The sequence below is a fragment of the Heloderma suspectum genome, chromosome 10 (genome assembly GCF_057233095.1).
Source record: "Heloderma suspectum isolate Gila_16-S chromosome 10, 16-S_ref, whole genome shotgun sequence".
Classification (NCBI taxonomy): domain Eukaryota; kingdom Metazoa; phylum Chordata; class Lepidosauria; order Squamata; family Helodermatidae; genus Heloderma; species Heloderma suspectum.
In genome coordinates this window covers 14,759,321-14,779,940 of record NC_139467.1, presented here as the reverse complement: position 1 = coordinate 14,779,940, position 20,620 = coordinate 14,759,321, and the positions used below count along the sequence as shown (strand labels likewise).

The 20,620-nt window shown below is 45.2% G+C and overlaps 1 protein-coding gene and 1 pseudogene across 2 annotated transcripts in view; one reads left to right on the top strand and one right to left on the bottom strand.

Moving 5' to 3' along the window:
* LOC146337767 (protein RoBo-1-like) overlaps positions 1 to 20,389 on the top strand; it is a 50,662-nt gene extending 30,273 nt beyond the window's left edge. The window contains exons 4-7 of one of the 2 annotated variants that reach the window (XM_084815224.1): positions 12,263 to 12,379; positions 13,755 to 13,907; positions 18,266 to 18,403; positions 19,375 to 20,389. In XM_084815224.1, the coding sequence (XP_084671350.1) occupies positions 12,319 to 12,379; positions 13,755 to 13,907; positions 18,266 to 18,403; positions 19,375 to 19,583 (561 nt within the window). In that variant the 5' untranslated portion in view covers positions 12,263 to 12,318 and the 3' untranslated portion in view covers positions 19,584 to 20,389. Of the gene's footprint in view, positions 1 to 12,262; positions 12,380 to 13,754; positions 15,905 to 18,265; positions 18,404 to 19,374 lie in introns of those variants that run through there. The other variant, XM_084815223.1, reaches the window with a different exon arrangement.
* On the bottom strand, positions 1,502 to 8,194 carry LOC146337768 (small acidic protein pseudogene; annotated as a pseudogene).
* Positions 20,390 to 20,620: the final 231 nt, after the last annotated feature.

The following is a 20,620-nucleotide window of genomic DNA, read 5'->3' as shown; positions in this document are numbered from 1 at the left end:
GAACAGCAATCCGTGGGAGAGGAGCTCACTCATCTCTCACAGGCACAGCAGCTGGCAGAGATTCCTCCTGCCAGCATTCCTGGGACAGATAGTGACCTTGGCAGTGAGAGAGCGCTGGAAGGGGGCTTGCTGGATGCTCGGCGCAGATGCAAGGAGCGATGACAGATGGAGGACGCAGAAAGGAGGCGTAGCACTCGTTTGGCGCGCAAACAACGGTCGCGTCCTGAGGACCCAAGGGAAAGAGGGAGGATCTCTCCCTAGCCCATAAGTTCATGGTCTTCCCGTAGTTCTCCTTCAAACGAGGACCAACTGCCTTACCTGGAGCTTAGGCTACTCTGCTATCTTTCCCCAGTGCTGTTCCTTGCTTTGTCGCTAGTGATTAGTATTCTGAAAGAGTCATAAAGTAATAAAGAAATAAAGTCTTGGAAAGAATTCCTCGTTGCCTGTGTCCTGAGTTGGCTATTGGTGGGGACTGCAAGAGGCAGCTAGGGCGCTCCTGACATGTATCACCTACTCAGAACTGTGTATTGTGTTTTCTTTATATTAGTATTGATTAAGATCCTAAAGAAGTTCAAGTACACTGCCAATCATCTTCTTCCAAAGACTCACTTAAGTCAGTCTCCCATGCCTTCACATTGGATGCCTCCTCATCCAATAATGACATCAGAACTGTTGTGGTAAAGGCCCTTTTCTTCCCTACCTGTACCTGCACCTATTGTAGAGGCATGAGGATGAGGACCCATTGTGGAGAACACAAACTGTTACTCATCATCTATGGGGACTGACCTTCAACGTATTGAAGGCTGGCAAGGAAATTGGCCAAGGGGACACAATCCTATATCTCCCTACATCATCACAGAATTCTCCTTCCTCCTTTGTCATACTTCCCTCTTCCCATTGTACCCTTGACTGACCATTCAGCCATTCCTCAAGTTCCACTCATTGCTATCCTCCTGCTTTCAATAATGTTGGTTTTAAAACCCTGGGCCAGCTGTTCACATAATGTTCTCAATGGACTCAGGTTTTGTTTTTAACTCTTTGTGTTTGTGAGACCTGCACATTTTATAACACACAATGCTACATGCAGCCCATGAGCCATATAGTGCCATCTGCAACACACACACACACACACACACACACCACTGCCATTTTTGCAGTTCCAGGCAGGCAGCAAACCCAGGAATTTATTTTCTCAATTCTCATGTTTAAATATTATACAATTAAATAATACTTAATAGAAATGTAACAAATGAATGAATGAATGAATAAATAAATAAATACGTCCATCATTCAAAGCCCCATCAGAATGCCCCTTTAAAAATGAAGCACGCCTAAAGACATCAAGTATCATTTCAATAAATCATTTTAACAAGTTCAGTAGCCATCCTGGAATAGGGGGGAGATAAAAATAATAATGTAGAGGTGGGTTAAGAACTAAGTTCATCCCCTGCCCAATTTTATTTTCATACTTAACAAAACAAAATGGATATAATCAGGCTGATAAAAATAGCTTCATGGCACTGGGGTATTCTTTCTCTAAAAAGGTCTTATTGAAACTATAATAGAAAGGTCTGTGATGTAAGCAGTCCAGTATTCGCTCTATAATCTTAAGGCTTACTTCACGTAAAGGATGATTTGATTTGTAATTGTGCACCACTGGATTTAACAAACATCATTTTATAGTTGTTTTGTGCATCTTTTCTGGCTTGGGGATCTTCGGCTGTAGATAGCAGTTCTTCTGCAGCCCCTTCTTGCTCAGAGTCACTTTCAGAGCTTTCTGGTTCCAGGGAGTCTCTTGTATCCTCTTGTATCTTCCTCCAACTCACTGGAACCAAGTCCACAATGCCTCCTGTTCCTTCCTGACATGGCGCTATCCATGCTTTGCTGAAATTGAGTCTTTAGATCAGCATTCATTTTCTTGTTCTCTCCCACTGTTCTAAACGGAGAAGTTGACCTGTGCTATCCAATAATACGGCAGGCAGGCTGGTCATTTTCCCAGCACCCATCAGTCTCAAGAAAGTTTGCTTTCTTTCTTCATTACTTAAGTTGCCTGCCTCCCAGATGCTAGATGCAAGATTGGGGAAGGCTGCTCACTTCATGCCATAGTCATACTTGGATTGGGTCTCTCGGGAAGTTTATAAAGCCACCACACACAGCTGGTAGGCTACATTTGATTTGGTGCATTGCACATTGTCCAAGACTGGCACCTGCAAAAGTAGCTTGGGCTGAGTGAAATCTCAGCTGCCTTTCTTTCTATATATATGCCTTATAAAATAAGTTTAACTAGGTTTCCATAAGTTTCCATACCTTTCATACCCTTGCATAGCCTTTCCATTGATTCCACGCCAAGGAAGACACCCACCTGTTAGGATAATGAAGGCAGTTTCACTTTAAGAGAAATGGAATCTTACAGGCCTAGGTGACCGTTACTGGAGGTAAGCTGAACATGAGCTTGAATGCAGTTGCATTGTATTGTCAACGTTGATCAAGATGAAGGCAGATCAGTAGTGCTAGTTATTATTACTAGTTATTGCTGATCTTAATATATAAGAGAACACTTCCAAAGTGTCTCCTACGCGGCCCATCCTACCTACTCTTGCTGATTCATGTCTTGTCTGGTGGAAGTCACTCCTCTCAAGGCCATTCCCCCTCCTTCTCCCCCCAACAGGGAACCCCCATCCCCTTTGACCCATCCACAGTCCATTAGCTTTCACCTAAAAAGCCACCTTTTGGGGATCTCAAAGTGTGCTAGGGTGCCCCCTACTGTCACAAGAAAATGGTGGCTGCAATTATTCTCTGTCAAATGCTCCAATTTGTCTAAGGGTGAATACAAATGGCCATTGACTCCAGGTGTGTGAGAAGCGGTGGAGGTCCTACAGCACATACATAAGCGTAGTGGTGCGTAGCGGTTGGAGTGTTAGACTGGGACTCAGGAGATCCACGTTCTAGTCCCCACTTGGCCATGAAGCTCACTGGGTGACTTTGGGCCAGTCGTTGACTCTCAGCCTAACCGACCTCACAGGGCTGTTGTGAGGATAAAATGGAGAGGAGGAGGATCTTGTAAGCTGCCTTGGGTTCCTTGCAAGAGCAAAAATGGCGGTATATTAATGTAATAATAAATAATACAAATAAATATAACTGGCCTGTATAACACCCTGCCAAGTGGGAAGGAGACTTTTATTGATTTTCTGCTTCCTTAGGTTTATGAGGGTAAAGCACTTGGCATACACACTTCCCCAGGAAGTCATCAAAGGTCCTTTGAGCCAGAGAATTTGCTTCATTACAGAGCGCATTTCTGTGTTAGCTCTCGCACTGTGGAATCCCCATTACCATGCAGCCTCCCCTGAGACCCTTCCTCTTCCTTGTACTTCTAACGACAGGTAAGCAGGAGCTGGTAGCCCACCGGAGATTTGTTCAGTTGGAATAAATGAGGCCAGATCCAAGCTGGGGTTGCATGTCTGGTATGCATCAAGATGGATGATATGCCCAACAGCATTAGAGGATTGGAAGGAAATAAGTGTAAGTGGTTCTCTCCCGCACTCCCTTTTCAAATTCCTCCTCAAAAGCCACCTCTACAACTAAGCCTTCAGATTAACCTTGTAATACCCTAACTGAAACAAAGCCTAAATATGACTAACTGCCATGTCACTTGCTCACATTTGTTTTTATTTATGATTACATTTATATCCTGCCTTTTTTCATTTTGCAAGGAACCTAAGGCAGCTCAAATTGTCCTCTTCCTCTCCATTTTATCTCCACAACAACCCTGTGAGGTAGGTTAGGCTGAGTGTCAGTGACTGCCCAAACCAAAGTCAGCCAGTGAGCTTCATGGCTGAGTGGGGACTAGATCCTGGATCTCTGAAGTCCCAGTCCAATAACTTAACCACTATACCACACTGGCTCTTTATCCCTGTGTTACTAGTTTGGATCTTGCTTGCTTCTTTTCCTTCTCTTCTTGGGGTTCCTGTTAGAATTTAGACTGTAAGCTTTACAGGGCAGCAACCAAGTCTTTTGTTCATTATGGCATCCTATAGAGTGCCATGAACATTCACAGTGGAATAGTAGTAGCAGTAGTAATAATAGAAAGGAGAAAGCAGGATCAAGTTACAGAAATTGCATGTGGTACCTAGTAAAACCAAAGCCATTGTTTGAAGGTGCCAGATGCAAAATCCTGGCTGTAGCTTAGCAGGTCTGGGTCTGATCATGCCTTGATGCCTTTCTAATGAAAGGGGATTTTGCTTTGCATTAGTTAACTGTGTGAGTATTTGACAACTTCCTAGAAAGAGAGAAATAAGAACACAAGAACAGCCATGCTGGATCAGAACAAGGGTCTATTTCACCCTTTCCCAACCTGGTGCCTTAAAGAGGTGTTGGACTACAATTGCCAGAATCCCCTAGCCAGCATGGCTAGCTGAGGGATTCTGGGAGTTGTAGTCCAACACCTCTGGAGGTCACCAGGTTGGGAAAGGCTGGTCTGTCTAGTCCCCCATTCTGTCAGTGTGGCCAACCAGCTGACTGTGGGAAACCCACAAATAGGATATAAGTGCAATATAGCATCCTCCCATTCATGTTTCCCAGAAACTGGTTTGCATAGGCATAGTGTCTCTGATACTGGAGGTAACATGTAGCAATCAGGACAAGTAGCTATTGATAGGTTTATCCTCCACGAATCTGTCCAATTCTCTTTTAAAGCCAGCCAAATTGGTGGCCATCGCTACATCTTGTGGAAGTGAATTCCATAGTGTAATTATGCACTGTGTTTAGAAGTTCTTTCTTTTATCTGTCCTGAGTCTCCCACCAATCAGCCTCATAGGATAAACCCATTGGTTTCTCATTATGAGAGAGGGAGAAAACTGTCCCCCTATCTACTTTCTCCACACTGTGTGTGTGTGTGTGTTGTTGTAGTTGTCGTTCAGTCATAAAGTCATGACCGACTCTTCATGACCCCATGGACCATAGCACGCCAGGCCTTCCTGTCCTCCGCTCTCTCCCGGAGTGTGCTCAGGTTCATATTCATTGCATCGGTGATGCTATCTAGCCATCTCATCCTCTGCCGTCCCCTTCTCCTTTTGCCTTCAATCTTTCCTAGCATCAGGGTCTTTTCCAGTGACTTTTCTCTTCGCATTAGGTGGCCAAAATATTTGAGCTTCTGCTTCAATATCTGTTCTTCCAATGAGCAGTCAGGGTTGATTTCCTTTAGGATTGACTGATTGGACCTCCTTGCAGTCCAGGGGACTCGAAAGAGTCTTCTCCAGCACCACAGTTCAAAAGCATCAATTCTTCGGCGCTCAGCCTTCCTTATAGTCCAGCTCTCACAGCCATACATTACTACTGGGAAAACCATAGCTTTGATTAGATGGACCTTTGTCGGCAAGGTGATGTCTCTGCTTCTTACTATGCTGTCTAGGTTTGCCATAGCTTTCCTCCCAAGGAGCAAGCGTCTTTTAATTTCATGGCTACAGTCATCGTCCTCGGTGTGGAGCCCAAGAAAGTAAAATCTGTCACTGCTTCCATTTCTTCCCCTTCTAAATGCCAGGAAGTGATGGGGCCAGATGCCATGATCTTCGTTTTTTTAATGTTGAGTGTCAAACCAGCTTTTGCACTCTCCTCTTTCACCCTCAACAACAGGCTCTTTATATCCTCTTCGCTTTCTGCCATTAGGGTGGTATCATCTGCGTATCTGAAGTTGTTGATAATTCTCCCGGCAATCTTAATTCCGACCTGTGATTCATCCAACCCGGCGTTTCTCATGATGTACTCTGCATATAAGTTAAATAAGCAGGGCGACAATATGCAGCCTTGTCGTACTCCTTTCCCAATTTTGAACCACTCGGTTGTTCCATGTCTGGTTCTTACTGTTGCTTCTTGACCCTCGTACAGGTTTCTCAGGAGACAGGTAAGGTGGTCTGGTACTCCCATCTCTTTAAGGATTTGCCACAGTTTGTTGTGATCCGCACAATCAAAGGCTGTAGCGTAGTCAATGAAGCAGAAATAGTCATTTTTCTGGAATTCTCTTGCTTTCTCCATGATCCAGCGAACGTTGGCGATTTGATCTCTAGTTCCTTTGCCTCTTCGAAACCCAGCTTGTACTTCCAGTAGTTCTCGGTTCACATACTGCTGAAGCCTAGCTTGTAGGATTTTGAGCATCACCTTGCTGGCATGTGAAATGAGCGCAATTGTGCGGTAGTTTGAACACTCTTTGGCGTTGCCCTTCTTTGGAATTGGAATGTCAACTGACCTTTTCCAGTCTTGTGGCCACTGCTGAGTGTTCCAACTATGTTGGCATATTGAGTGCAGCACTTTAACAGCATCATCTTTTAGGATCTTAAAATAGCTCAGCTGGAATACTGTCATCTCCGCTAGCTTTGTTGTTAGTAGTGCTTCCTAAGGCCCACTTGACTTCACTCTCGAGGATGTCCGGCTCCAGTTCAGTGACCGCACTATCATGGCTATCAGGGACATTCAGATCTTTCCTGTATAGTTCTTCTGTGTATTCTTTCCACCTCTTCTTAATCTCATCTGCTTCTGTTAGGTCCCTGCCTTCTTTGTCCTTTATCATGCCAGTCTTTGCACAAAACGTTCCCTTGAGATCTCTGATTTTCTTGAAGAGATCTCTAGTCTTTCCCATTCTGTTGTTTTCCTCGATTTCTTTGCATTGTTCATTTAGGAAGGCCTTCTTGTCTCTCCTTGCTATTCTCTGGAACTCTGCATTGAGTTGGATATATCTTCCCCTTTCTCCCTTGCTTTTCGCTTCCCTTCTTTCCTCAGCTACTTGTCAAGCCTCATCAGACAGCCACTTGGCTTTCTTGCATTTCTTTTTCTTTGGGATGGATTTTGTTGCTGCCTCCTGAACAATGTTACGGACCTCCATCCATAGTTCCTCAGGCACTCTGTCTATCAGGTCTAATCCCTGAAATCTATTCCTCACCTCCACTGTATATTCATAAGGGATATGGTTTAGGTCATACCTGAATGGTTTAGTGATTTTCCCTACGTTCTTCAATTTCAGCCGAAAGTTTGCAAGAAGCAGCTCATGATCTGAGCCACAGTCAGCTCCAGGTCTTGTTTTTACTGACTGAATAGAGCTTCTCCATCTTTGGCTGCAAAGGACATAATCAATCTGATTTCGATATTGACCATCTGCTGATGGCCATGTGTAGAGTCGCCTCTTGTGCTGTTGGAAAAGCGTGTTTGCTATGATCAGCGTGTTCTCTTGGCAAAACTCTATTAGCTTTTGTCCTGCTTCATTTTGTACACCAAGGCCATGCCTGCCTGTTATCCTGGTGATTTCTTGACTTCCTACTTTAGCATTCCAATCCCCTATGATGAAGAGGACATCTTTTTTTGGTGTTAGTTCTAGAAGGTGTTGTAGGTCTTCATAGAACCGATCAACCTCCGCTTCTTCGGCATCAGTGGTTGGGGCATAGACTTGAATTACTGTGATGTTGAATGGTTTGCCTTGGATTCATACTGAGATCATTCTATCATTTTTAAGATTGTACCCCAGTACTGCTTTTCCCACCCTTTTGTTAACTATGAGTGCTACTCCATTTCTTCTAAGGGATTCTTGCCCACACTAGTAGATATGATGGTCACCTGAATTAAGTTCACCCATGCTTGTCCATTTTAGTTTGCTGATTCCCAAGATGTCGATGTTCAATCTTGCCATCTCATGTTTGACCACCTCCAGCTTCCCTTGATTCATTGATCTGACATTCCAGGTTCCTAAACAATATTGTTCTTTACAGCATCGGATTTTCTTTTCACCACCAGACACATCCACAGCTGAGTGTCCTTTTGGTTTTGGACCAGCCACTTCACTCTTTCTGGCGCTACTTGGAAATACCCTCTGCTCAGGCAGAGCCCAGGCAGAAGAAAGTCCAAAAGTCATAGATCAAATCCAGCCTGCCAGTTTGCTGAGCTGATGACAAAGACACGCAATCCACAGCAACCAAGAGTTCAAGTCTGTGGAAAGCCTCACAGTACTTTTCAGGGCAAGTCTTTAGCCATCCAAAGTTCCAGTTAGAAAGAGAGTCCATTTTAGGGATGTAGGAACTCACCCTAGTTCGAGTTCTCCAGGCACTCACTGAAGCAGCGCCCCTGCTTGCATCCCCCCAAACCTGCGCTCAAGCCACCCACGAGTTCGGTGAATTCCCCAGTACTCACTGAGAACCCGTTCGGTGAGCGCCGCCATTTTCACGCCTTTGATTTCTGCGCAAAACAGGAAGTTAAAAAAAATGTGCATATTCAAATATGCGTATTTTGGAGCTGGGAAAGCTAAATATGTGCAATATTAGAGTATCAATATCATGGCAAAAGAGAGGGACGCAAATGGCGGCGGCTACGGCGGCTGCCATTTGCGTCCCTGCACAGCCCAGCAGCCAGATGTCCGGCTGCGGGCGGCCCTGGCCGATGGCTCCATGGAATTGCCGCGGAGCAGAGCTGGCCGGGAAGAATTTTGGGGGGAGGAACGGAGCGCCTCCCCTCCCCCCGCGAATGACCCCACGCGGAATGAGGTAAGGGATTCGTACATCCCTAGTTCCATGCCACCACTTTTGCATTGGTCACTGCACGCTGCATGAGCCCAGGCAGAGGAAAGTCCAAAAGTCGTAGATCAAACCCAGCCTGCCAGTACGCCGAGCTGATGACAGACAAAGACACGCAATCCACAGCAAACGAGAGGTGAAGTCTATGAACAGCCTCACAGTGCTTTTCATGGCAAGTCTTTAGCAATCCAAAGTTCCAGTCAAGGGGGAGTCCATATGCAGAGTGCCTCCAAAAGCCCAGACGATCATGGACCCAAACAGAGAAGGCAAAGGCAATGAAGACGAGATGTTCCTTGCAAGCGCTCTTCGCCTTTGCATCAGCTTAAGAGGGAAGGTGTGACTGTAAGACACCCCCTCCAGATCGCTTGTCAGACAAGGGCCTTTAGCCTTTCAGCAAGGCCCCTGCCTGAATGGCATCCCTGCTCAGCCCTCCAGCAGTGATGCTTCAACTTGGGCGACCCTTCTGCAAACCCTGCCTCACCTCCGTCAGGCTCTCATGGACAGCTTCCAGCCTCCCTGCCTGCCAAGGCCAGACCAGCAGGTGGACAGAGTTGGGTGACGCACCCTGGCTCTGCTCTGACAACACTGACAGAGAGAAGCTCACACCGATTCTGACATTCCAGAGGCTGAATAGGCCCGAGCCCTTCCAGGCTACTTCTACTCAAATTCTAGCTGTAACCTACAAGGCCCACCGCAGTCGCAGTCCTGAAGCTGGGCCCTGACACTGTCTTCAACTTCAAAGGTTCAAAGGAAATCCAGGCTGCAGTCCCACACCCACCCACCTGGAAATAAGTCCCATCGAATTCAACAGGGGGCTCCCCAAAAAGGGGGCTCCCATCACATTATAATGAATGCATGTAAGGAGCAGGAGAGGCCTGTCACCGTGATACCTCTTTCCTCAAAACATCTGAAAAGGTCTCTTGTAACGGGCTGAAGGAGAGGGTGTGATGATGTTATAGTGGTGGTGGGAAAGGAAGATGAAATTGGAACCAATGCACAACAGTTTCCCAACATAAAATGAGCCAGAAATACAACAGGGCCTAATTACTGATGAGTTGTTGACCACTTCTGGCTGCCCATCCTGCCTAACTTGGGAAGAGGAAGTTCAGCTCTAACTGCTCTGTTATTCTAAACAAACTTTCCAACAGAAATCCCGCCCTGTTTATGACTGTCCTTTATCATCACAGCACAGCCTAGTCAAGCAGCTGGTTTATGAGAAAGAGAAACTCAAGCTAAGTGGCTTAAGTTTCCCTTTCTTGTAAATTGATCAGCATGTGCTGTGACAGAGAGGCAAGATAGCCTCCAACAAGTTACTCAGAAGTTAGGGAAACTGGGCCTTAACACAACTTTCTCTTGGGTTGCTTTCACATTATAGCTCTTCAGTGTTGTTGAGGCACTGCTTTTCTGTAATTAGCTGGAATCTCAGAATAGTAGGGTTGGAAGGGGCCTACAAGGCCATCAAGTCCAACCCCCTGTGGGCAGGTGATTCACTTTGCCTAATGGTAGGGCTGGCCCTGCAGTCCTGGCATCATGCTGGGGCTGGGTGGTGGGTGGGGAGGATACGGCCACTGACTCGAAGAGATGAAAGAAGGAGCTGGGAAAATCCAGTATTTCTTGCCATCACAAAACAAAGTGCGAGTCTCCACCAGACTTAGGGCTGGGTGAGCAAGCAACATTCGCATTCACCAAGATTCTCTGAAGATCAGCTTGTTGTTAGTTTCTCCTTGTTTACCGCATTCTTTACGATTTCTGTGGAAAGGGGGAAATTGCAGAAAATGAATGGGAAAACTGCAAAGTTTTGCGTATTTTCCAAAAGTGTGCACTTTCTACAATAGACTACAGTGTGATAATGTGCATTTTTACAAATGTGCACTTCTAACAATGTGTCTTTTTAAAAAAGCTCATTTTTCAAATGCCAACACATGTTCAAGAATTTGCAAACGATTTTGGAGAAGACACTCTCCTGTTTGAATTGCGAATGCAGCATGTTCACATGAGTTGTGAACATAAATGAAATTCTCCTTCATTCCTCCCACCAGTGTAGTTGCATTATCCTGCTATCCCACAGCTCCACCTAGTGGTTATGTAGTGGAAAGTACAGAAAGGCTGGAAAGGAAAATAATTTCAAGTAGAGCTCCCATCTCTATTATGCAACGAAACTGGAAGTAGAAGCTGAGAGTTAAACAACCTCATCTAAATAAGCTCTGTTTGTTTTTCTATAGATCAGTGGGGTTAGAGTGAAGAATACCATTCTTTAAAAAAACAAAATTAATTATTAATAACTATTTTCATGCATGCATGCATGCGCGTGCGCACACACACACACACGCATATATATACACGCAAAACCCCTCTTTAATGAGCTTCCGTCATGCATTGAAAACTTGGTTGTTCAGGCAGGCATTAGGGTATTTTTAGACGATGTTTTAATGTGTGGTTTTAGTTTTACTGTTTTAAATTGTATTCTTGTACATTGCCCAGAGTGGCTGGGTGACCGGCCAGATGGGCGATTAAGAAATTTAATAAATAAATAAATAAATAAGGATGCAGACAGTCTTAAGTTAAAACCAACTGGATTTATTTAATTGAATATGAAAAGAAAAAAGAAAAAAAGTTGTATACAAAATGAAGGGAAAAATGGCAACAGACCTAAGAATAAGATTCCGTAACCACAAATATGTGATCCTTACTGGAAAACCAGAGCAGCCTGTTGCAAGATGTCTTAACTGAACAAGTTTCTCTGATTTACAGTTGCTTCCAGCTGAACAATCAAGGGACAATGACATTCTTGACAAAAGGGAAAACGTCTGGATCTACTGACTCAGAACTCTTAGTCCAAATGGCCTTAATCTGGAGGACAATTCATAAGCATTATAGCAGTCGTACTTTTTTTTTTCTCCTTAGGAATTTTAATCTCCCAGCATTCCAAACTGTCACTCTTGATATCCATTTAACATCACAGATAGTGATGAAGGTGGATGCTGAAACGTTTAGCTCTAAGGGCACAATCCTATGGGGATAGTTACCGCCTCTGAACTTGGAGGTGGCTGACTATCCAATGCAGGGTGGGTGGAGCATGGATCCTCTCCTCTGTGCTCCAGCCACCCTGCATTTGTGGCTAGATGGCCAATTTTGGCTGTCTAACTGGGGCACCTCAGAGTGGTGGGGGGAGGACGGATGGATTATAGGAAGCATTTACTGGAGCTTCTGTGGTCCCACCCCCACCCCCAGCAACGCCCCTTTCCGAGAGCAGAGCTGGGGGTGAGCTGCACTTCCTACAAGGTGGTGGGGGAGGAGGAGGGGAGTCGGATTTCTGGGAACTGAGCTCGGAGCACTAGCTCTCAGCTCGGTTCCCATAAATCAAAAAATCCCGTGGCCTTCTAGATGCTGTCTGGTGGCCCTAGTATCGCACCCTAAATATATTTTTTAATTACTGTTATTTGTCCATCTTCCTTATAATAAAGGGAGTATATTTAAAAGTCAAAGCACCCACCTTGTATTTCTTTTGTTGAATAATCCAATTTAAAGCAGAAAACATTTCTACCTCAAATTCAGGAAGATTTTGATCCTCTAATTCCTAGGGGTCATTGTTGAATGAGTTCACAACCTCATAATTACAACCGCATATAATGCTTAAGGAAATCAAGTGGTTTGGTACCATATGATACTTGTACAAAAAGATTCTTCCCCCAGTCCATTTTTCTTCCCTCTTCCAGGTGCTTCTCTGGAGTGTGAACATTGTTCTGCCAATGGCACCACATGCACTGGCAAAATGGACACCTGCTTTTTTGGCGAGAATACCTGTGTCATTCGGTTATTTGAAGATACTCGAGGTGTGTGTGAAGGTGTGAAGTCAGATCAGGGCAATGGATAAGCTGGAGGTTCCAGCAAGGTCACTTATATGTAGGCTGAATGTACACATAACAGTTTTAATGTTATCGTGCCAGAGTAATAACTATTGGTGCCCACTGGTGTCATGTGCACCAATAGTTATCGTTGCAGTATGATAATGGTAAAACTGCTTTGTGTAGATTCAGCCATAGTCACTGCATGGATGGTGTACTGGCTGGATCCTAGAACTTGTGGGTTCTCCATGCCCTGGGGGAGGTGGATTGTGTTTTGTTACATGTTATTCTTTAGCAACTAACACAGAGTATCCTAAGGAACATCTCCTCCCATATGTACCTGCTCATACACTTGGGTCATCTTTGGTGGCCTGCCTCTGGGTGTCCCCACTGAAGGAAGCTAAGTGGGTGGCTACAAGAGAGAGGGCCTTCTCAGTGGTGGGGCCCCACTTATGGAATAAACTCCCCAAAGAGATTCTCCTGGCACCTATGTTGTTATTTTTTCAGCACCAGGCAAAGACTTTTTCTTTCTTTCTCCCAGGCGTTTTAGAGACCTAGTTCTATGTTGTTAATGGCTGTTTTATCAGTCCCTGTGCTGTTCATTGTTTTGTTTTGTGTCATATTGTACTGTATTCTAATTTTTTAACTGTTTGTATGGCATTTTAGTCTTTTCACTGTTTGCAGTCTGCCCAGAGAACACTGGTTATATTGGTCAGATTAAAAATACAATAAAGAAATTTAAATAAATGTACTTCATAAGCTACTTGGGAATGCCTTCAACTTGATTGACGTTAATGGAATAAGAAGTTGTGTTCAAGCTTGTGTTCAGCTAATCTCCAGTAACTGTTACCAGGCAATATCTTATGGACTCCCCCCGCCCCCCCCGCTTTCTTGTGGGGTCCTCCAAAGTGCATCAGACCTGCTTGTTCTGGACTGCTAATATCTCCACCTGCACTATAGTCTGCATGATCCCAGGAGCGGTGTAAGTGCAGAGTTCTGTTCTTAGGGTCGCTGTGAAGATTCTGCCCAGAGCAAAATTCAGATTGGATTCTGGGCAGGTAGGGGTTTCTCATCAAACAAGCATTCCAAGGAATTTCAAAGGAGGCTAGCAAAATGCATCAGTGGTGGTTCACCTCTACTTAATTGCCCCTATTTTTACAAGTCTCGCTTCTCGTCCTGCGATTTTGCATGATGTTGCCTGAGAAATGGAGGTGACGGTACTGATAAGAGGGCCTTATTGTACAATGGCTGGTGGCTAAAAATACAACAGAATCTGCTTGCTTACAATACATGTTCTCCATGGTCATAATGATAGACATTTTCCTCCTCACTGAATAAACCTTCCTCTTTACTTCCACCGTAGATGGCAAGACGGTTCAGAAAGTAGAGAAACACTGTGCGTCTTCTAAAATCTGCAGCACTCGCCCACATCACATAAATATGGGACGTGGAAAATTCTTAAGGTCAGCTTTGGTGTGTTGTAAAGGGACAACCTGCTCAAAAGCCTTGCCTCCATGTAAGTGTATACATTTTCTTGGTGAACCCCCACCAACTCTTTCCCACCTCACTTCCTTTGGTTCATCACCTGAAGCCCAGAAGGTTTCGCAATATTGCACTAATTGGCTAATAGGTGCAATGAAATGAGAAGCAAAATGCTTCTCATTTCGTTGCACCTATTAGCCAATTAGTGCAATTAATTATCTATAATAATGAAAGAGGATATCCATCTGTCTGCACCATAGTGCCAAGACTGTGAAAACTAGACACTTGAAACTTGGCAGGGATACTAAGGGGACCCAAGGGGTGTTCACCTGGGGCTATATGGCTTTTAAAAATTAATTGTTTAAAAATTAAAAATGTGACCATGTGTTTGAAGTCTGCAGTACAATCTTCAGTCACTAGGTGGCAGAGTTCCCTAACAATAGTGCATAGCTTAGCAGTCGATATAGGTTGAAGTCTCAGGGAAATGGAGTAGACAGATCCCTTCCCTCAGGCAGATGTCGGACTGCACAACGGTAGGGGCCATGTTCTAGGAATGCCAGTGTGGCTTCACTTGGATGGGGAAGGCACAAGGTGTCCAGTTCTGACAGCTATATACATTTTCCTGATGGCGTTGCTGTATCAAACCAAAGGCTAGTCTGACCTGTATGAAGCCAGGCTCATCTGCTAATATGGTAATCAAATTTAGCATTTTGCTCAGTGCTTCTTCCTAAGTAATCATGTGGTTTCACTGTTAGACTGGGCTCCTAGGAAGCTCAGGGCAGGGTGAAGCAACTGGGTGGGAGGGTGCTGTTGCGCTCATGCCCTGCTTGTGGGTTCCTGGTTGACAGCTGGTTGGCCAAAGTGTGAACAGAATGCTGGACTAGATGGACCCTTGGTCTGATCCAGCAGGGCTCTTCTTATGTTCTTAAGCTCTGGTTTATGCGCAGCACTTCGTAAAGAGTGAATTGGTTCAACTTCCTTGTATTCCTAAATCTACCACTTGGCCTTTTCATCAACAGCTCCCTGCCAATTGAGCATTCTGGACATTGGATTTTGGTCTCCCGCACTTGCCTAGGAATGTATGAGAAATTAGTTCCAGCTATTTCTTGGCCAGAATTTACTCAATTTGTACATCCCAGACCTAAATGTGGTCTCAGATGCAATCTGCACTGAATTTCCAAGCGTGCAATGTGATTTGCAGCCCCCCCCCCCCCGGCAAGTGTGTTCGTCCATATGCATACATTTGAAAAATGTGCATGGAAAAATGCATACTTTCGAAAAATATATGCAAAGATGCTGTAACCGGTGGAAGAAAAATGCAAGCATTTTAAAAATGTGCACAAATGATGCATACAGCGCAAATTTGCGTGCATACAGGGGGGAAAAAAGCTTGAAATCAGATATGGGCAGAAGTCACAAAGAGCTTCGAGGTGGAATTTGGAGATCTCGAATGAGCTTGAGTTTTGTGGCTTGTCGCACTGTTACAGCTGCCTTGCCTTGTTACAGCTGCCTTGCCCAAACTGGACAGCTTCTCTGACAGTTTAGAACCTGAGAACTTGGACTCCAAAACTGGGCACCACATATTGACAAATTCTGATTTGTTGACTGCTACTCAGACTGAAATAGTGAAAAATAAATGCTGCTCCAGATATGCTGCCTTCTGCCTAGGGATGTCACAGGTGCCTGACTGGGTCTGGGAGTTTGCCCCCCCTCTCACGACTCCCAGACTGTGCCCGCCAAGACACTGTCCTTGCTCGCGTCCCCCAGGACACACGGGATCCCGTCCGGTGAGCATCCGCCATTTTCCCACCTGTGTTGTGTGTTAAAAAAAATGTGCATATTTAAATATGCGCAGTTTGGGGCCAAGAAAGCTTAATGTGCACAATATTAGAGGCATATTAAGCTTTTTAACTTCCTTTTTGTGCACACAACACAGGTGGGAAAATGGCGGGCGCTCACCAGATGGGATTATGGTGAGTCTGGGCAACTCGCTGAGCTCATGGCCAGCCCAAGTGTGGGTCTGGGGGCGGGGGCAAGCGGGGGCCAGTGGGGGCCACACTTCTGCAGGTGCCCAGAGAACCCGAGCTGGGATGGGTTCTCACATCCCTACTTCTCCCACACTTTCATAGGACCATTCAACCCCTGCAAAATGGGGAGGGGATATATTTGGCTTCATTGTGGGGGAGGGATTTCTCAGAAATTTCTCAGAACCCTCTCCCCCGCCGCCCTCTACTTTCTTTTTACATTAAAAATGTAAATAGCTTTCTGGCTGCATTTCCTGGACCAGAATGCCTATAGGAATTATACATTGTTAGGTCCAGAAGCTATGAGCAGCTGTGAGGGTTTTTTTTAAAAGTGTAAAAGTGTTTAAAAAGACAATGTGTTTTAGTAGTTAGAGTGTTGGACCTGGACTTGGGAGACATGGGGTCTAGTCCCCATTTGGCCATGGGACTCACTGGCTGACTTTGGGAAAAGTCACTGACTCTTAGTCTAACCTAACTCACAGGGTTGTTGTGAGAATACATTGGACAGAAGGAGGATCATGTGTATGCCGCCTTGGGCTCCTTGGAGGAAAAGGTGGGATATAAATGTAATAAATTCACAAATAAATACGCCCCTCATAAATATCGGAGGGATTTAGGAGTGTCCCCCCATGCTCTCATGAAATGCTAAAAAAGAAAGAAAGCTGGGCTGAAAGGCTGGGTTCAGCTCAAACAGAAATGCCTTCTATCAAAGAGTAAACACACGCAGAGGCATGCTCTATCAAATAATTCTATGAACCCTCATGAAACTAGATTCCCCACCGTTCTTCGGGGAAAGCTCTAAAATAGGCTTCCCCAACCTGGTGCCTCAAGATATGTTAGACTACAACTCCCATCGTCCTCAGAGCTGATCAGGCAAGGGTCCATCTAGTCTGGCCTCCAACTTCCCACATTGGTCAACCACCAGATGCCTCTGAAAAGCCCACAAATGGGGCATAAAGGCAGCAGCCCTGCCTACTGTTGACCCCAGATAAATCAGTGGTACACTGCCTCAGAAGATGGAAATTCCATTAAGCCACCATTATTAATAGCCATTGGTAGATGTATCTTCTGTGAATTTGGGTGCTTCCAGATGAGTCTCTTATGGTGCCATTGCCCTGCCTCATTCACAGAATTTTACATTGTCAGATGATGACATCTTCCATTTCTAGCCCCCCACCTCGAGTGTTTCCCACCACTTCCATCTTTGTTTCTTACTGCAGAAATCCATTAAGGAAGAAAAGATGGAAAAGTGGCAGAGTGCCTTCTGATTAGTGGTGCTAGGAGCCCTCTGTCTGAAGCCACCCTTTCTCTAATCTCTCTTTAAAGCCATCTCTAGCCTTAAAATATATGTAGCAACTCTTTCCCTACTTATTTATGTATTGATAATGATTGTATATTGCTTAATACAATAAAATCTCTTAGTAGTTTACCTGTCTGTATTACATCTTTCTCCAGTCTTTAAGGTGCCTTTCTCTGGGGTTCATCACACAGAGCTATTATCCTGCCATTGAGATGGCTCTCTCTCAGAAGTTTGCGGGCTCTTTAGATGATGCCATTACCCTCCAGGGTGTCTCCCACCATTTCCTCCAGCCTATCTCGTGTTTTCCTCAAACACAAAAAATGTGGTATTTTTTCTAGCCCACGGAACAGGAATGCCATGACCTCCCTCCCTGTGAAATTCTCCAATAGCGGGAGAAACCGCTGTGTCTGCCGGCTGTAGGTATTTGTTTTCAGTTGTTGGGGGCGCAGTCAGGATGAGATTTGACAGGTGTGAGGGCCAGAATTGCCTGCCGATTGCGACTCCTGCCTCCAGATTTCTCAGTCGGAGGGAGAAGAGGGTAAAACTCCCTGCAATGAAGGGAGACACATCTGATCCCCTGACCCACCAAGCTCAGAAGCAACTTCCTCTGTTGTTTCAGAGCACCCTATTAAGTTCAATGGGGCTTACTCCTCAGTAAGTGTGCCAAGGGTTGCAGACTTACAGGGTGCTCTTATGTCTACTCAGAAGTAAGTCCCATTGAGTTCAATGCGGCTTACTCCCACATAAGTGTGCCAAGAGTTGCAGAATTATGGCACGATCTTACTTTTTATGTCTACTCAGAAGTAAGTCAGAGGTTTCCTACGGGCTGCGAGAAAACAGTACAGCAGAAGTTAAGCTATGGAAACAAGTCACCCCACCCCCTTTGCACACATGCCAGGGAGGGAGGAAGGCATTTCCTCAGTTCAAACCATGTGGCTGCCCTGTAAAGAAGCCCTTCCTAATCCCACAAAGAAACTGAAAGCAGAAAGCTTCGGAAAGGATGTGGGTTTTTGCGGGTTTTTTGCTTAATGTAGAAACGCCCTCTCTCTCTCTCTCTCTTGTTTAAAGTAATACCAATAGTGACTAAGCCCAACAGAAGGCAGTGTCCCGCCTGCTACTCTTGGAAAGGAGCATGTGATCCAGTGATGTTAAATTGTGGTGGAGTGGAGAAGTTCTGCTTTGAAATATTCTCACGTAAATATGAATGTAAGTTTTGCTTTGGAAGTGATGTGGCATTGAGTCCTCCCCCATTTTCTATGTGGATTGATTGGACCTGCAGTGACATCAGACCCATACTTAGCCTGGGAGATGGAACCAGTAGCTCATGCTGCCTTTCCTAAAACATGAGGGAGCCCTTCCATGAGACACAGTGAGAGGACCACCCCACTGGCAGATTTTGCTTATCCTTCGGGACATTAGAGTGAGAGGCAAATCTGACCCAAGGGACACAATTTATTGGGATGTTTTCTTGCAGGACCCCCTTTTAATGAATGGCACCAATGTTGGGCTGAGCTACAATCCTGTCCCCCACCACACTTCTGAGGGAACATACATCCCCAGTGAAGGTGTGTATGTATGTGGGTATTCGGCGACTTTGGGTGGTGGTGTTGAAATTCTAAACCAAAAGCTTTGCCATTGCTCCAAGGTCAGTGATATTTCTGATCAGAACGTCCCATGGGAGTGATGCTACATCATCCCCGTGTGACATTCTGTTGCAGTTTGGGAATGCTGCCAGGGTGCCACAGTGCAGCACAGCTGCTGCTCAAAGTGGTGGCAAGGCTTTTGAATAGTACAGCAAGGGAAGGAAAGCTGACAGCTTGACCTCGGCCATCTTGAATTGAAGGGTAAGACATCCCCCAGTCTGAAAGGTCTTAGAATTCCCCTCCCAAATTTATTCAATCTTCAGAGGGGGTCATCAACCCCCCCGCCACACATAATATTCCTCCAAAACTGAGCTGAATACTTTGCCCCCTGCCGCCAAATAGCATAAGCGTGCAATTAAATTCAACAAGACTGCATGGGTCTGGACAATGGCCCTCTCTGAGCTCCATTCCTTAGCAGTAGACCTGACTTTGTGGCAAGGGCGGGGTTAGTTTCAAGCAGAAGAGGTGGACTGGTTTGGAAAGCAATGATTGGCAACCATTCCCCTAATCACCCCTCTTTTCTTCCATGTCCAGCTGAAGGAATTAAGAACTTGATCATGATGGGTTGCACTACCAAGTCCACTTGTCATGCGATCAATTATGGCGACACGCCTGAGTTGGAAGGTTTAGATACTGTTGTGATAAAGGCCCGATGTAAACGAGACCATTCGAAGGGCTCTCGACCCTCCGGGCTCATCCTGCCAACCTTCACTGGGCTCTTGCTGCTAAGGATCTTCTTGTGAAAGGCACCTAAGAGGGACTGCATCAACTCTGCATTCACTGTACCCGTTCTTCATTTCCTCTGAATGAACGTTAGCTATCCAGATAGATTTTCTTTGTTTTCCTCAGTGAAAATAAACACCAGCTTAAAAGAAATGGCATTTGAATGTATGGTGGTAATGTTTTAATAGACTGTTGCATCAGGAACACATTTCCCCTGAGCTTAAATTGTCTATAGATCCTGGCCCCAACCCTGGCAACTAACTGCAGGCAAAATAGTTTGCCCTGGCTGCTTTTTGCCCATCCCTTCTGTCGGCCTTTTCAGCTGCCACCAGATGGAAATCTCCCTGCCCCGTCTGGCTGCCTTCACAAAAGCAGCCTTAAAACTCTCTTGACTTTCAGGTATCTGCTTTAGGGTGTGTGTGTGTGTGTGTGTGTGTGTGTGGCTATTAGATCATAGAATCATAGAACAGTAGGGTTGGAAGGGGCCTACAAGACCATCGAGTCCAACCCCCATAGATGTGGTACGGCTAAACCAAAAAAAGAAAAGAGACCACAAAGTGTCAAAGGACCAAGTTGAAAAATGTTAATAGGGAAAATTGTAAAGATCTGAATGGACAGACACCACACACACACACACACACACACACACACATATGAACAATAGGTTAATAGAATAACCAAGGATCAATGCATCTAGCTAAACTCAGTAGACGGAATCCTTGTTTTATCCAGGTCCATCATCCAAGAAATACCTGACTTTTATAGGTACAGAACTCTAGGATTTCATGGAGTAAATTCAATAAATTTGGATAAAAGGACAGCGCACTTTAAGGGCACAACCCTATAAAGATAGATGGGTGCCTCTGACCCCTCCTGAAGTCAGAGATGACCATCTATCCAATGCAGGGCGGAAGCAGCACAGAGGAAAGGATTTCCTCCATGCTGCAGCTGTCTTGCACTTTGCCTTAGATGTGTGTTTTTGTGCGTCTAAGTGCGGCTTTGGGGAGGGAGCGGGAATGGGGCTGGAGACCACATAGAAAGCTGTCTAAAGCAGCTT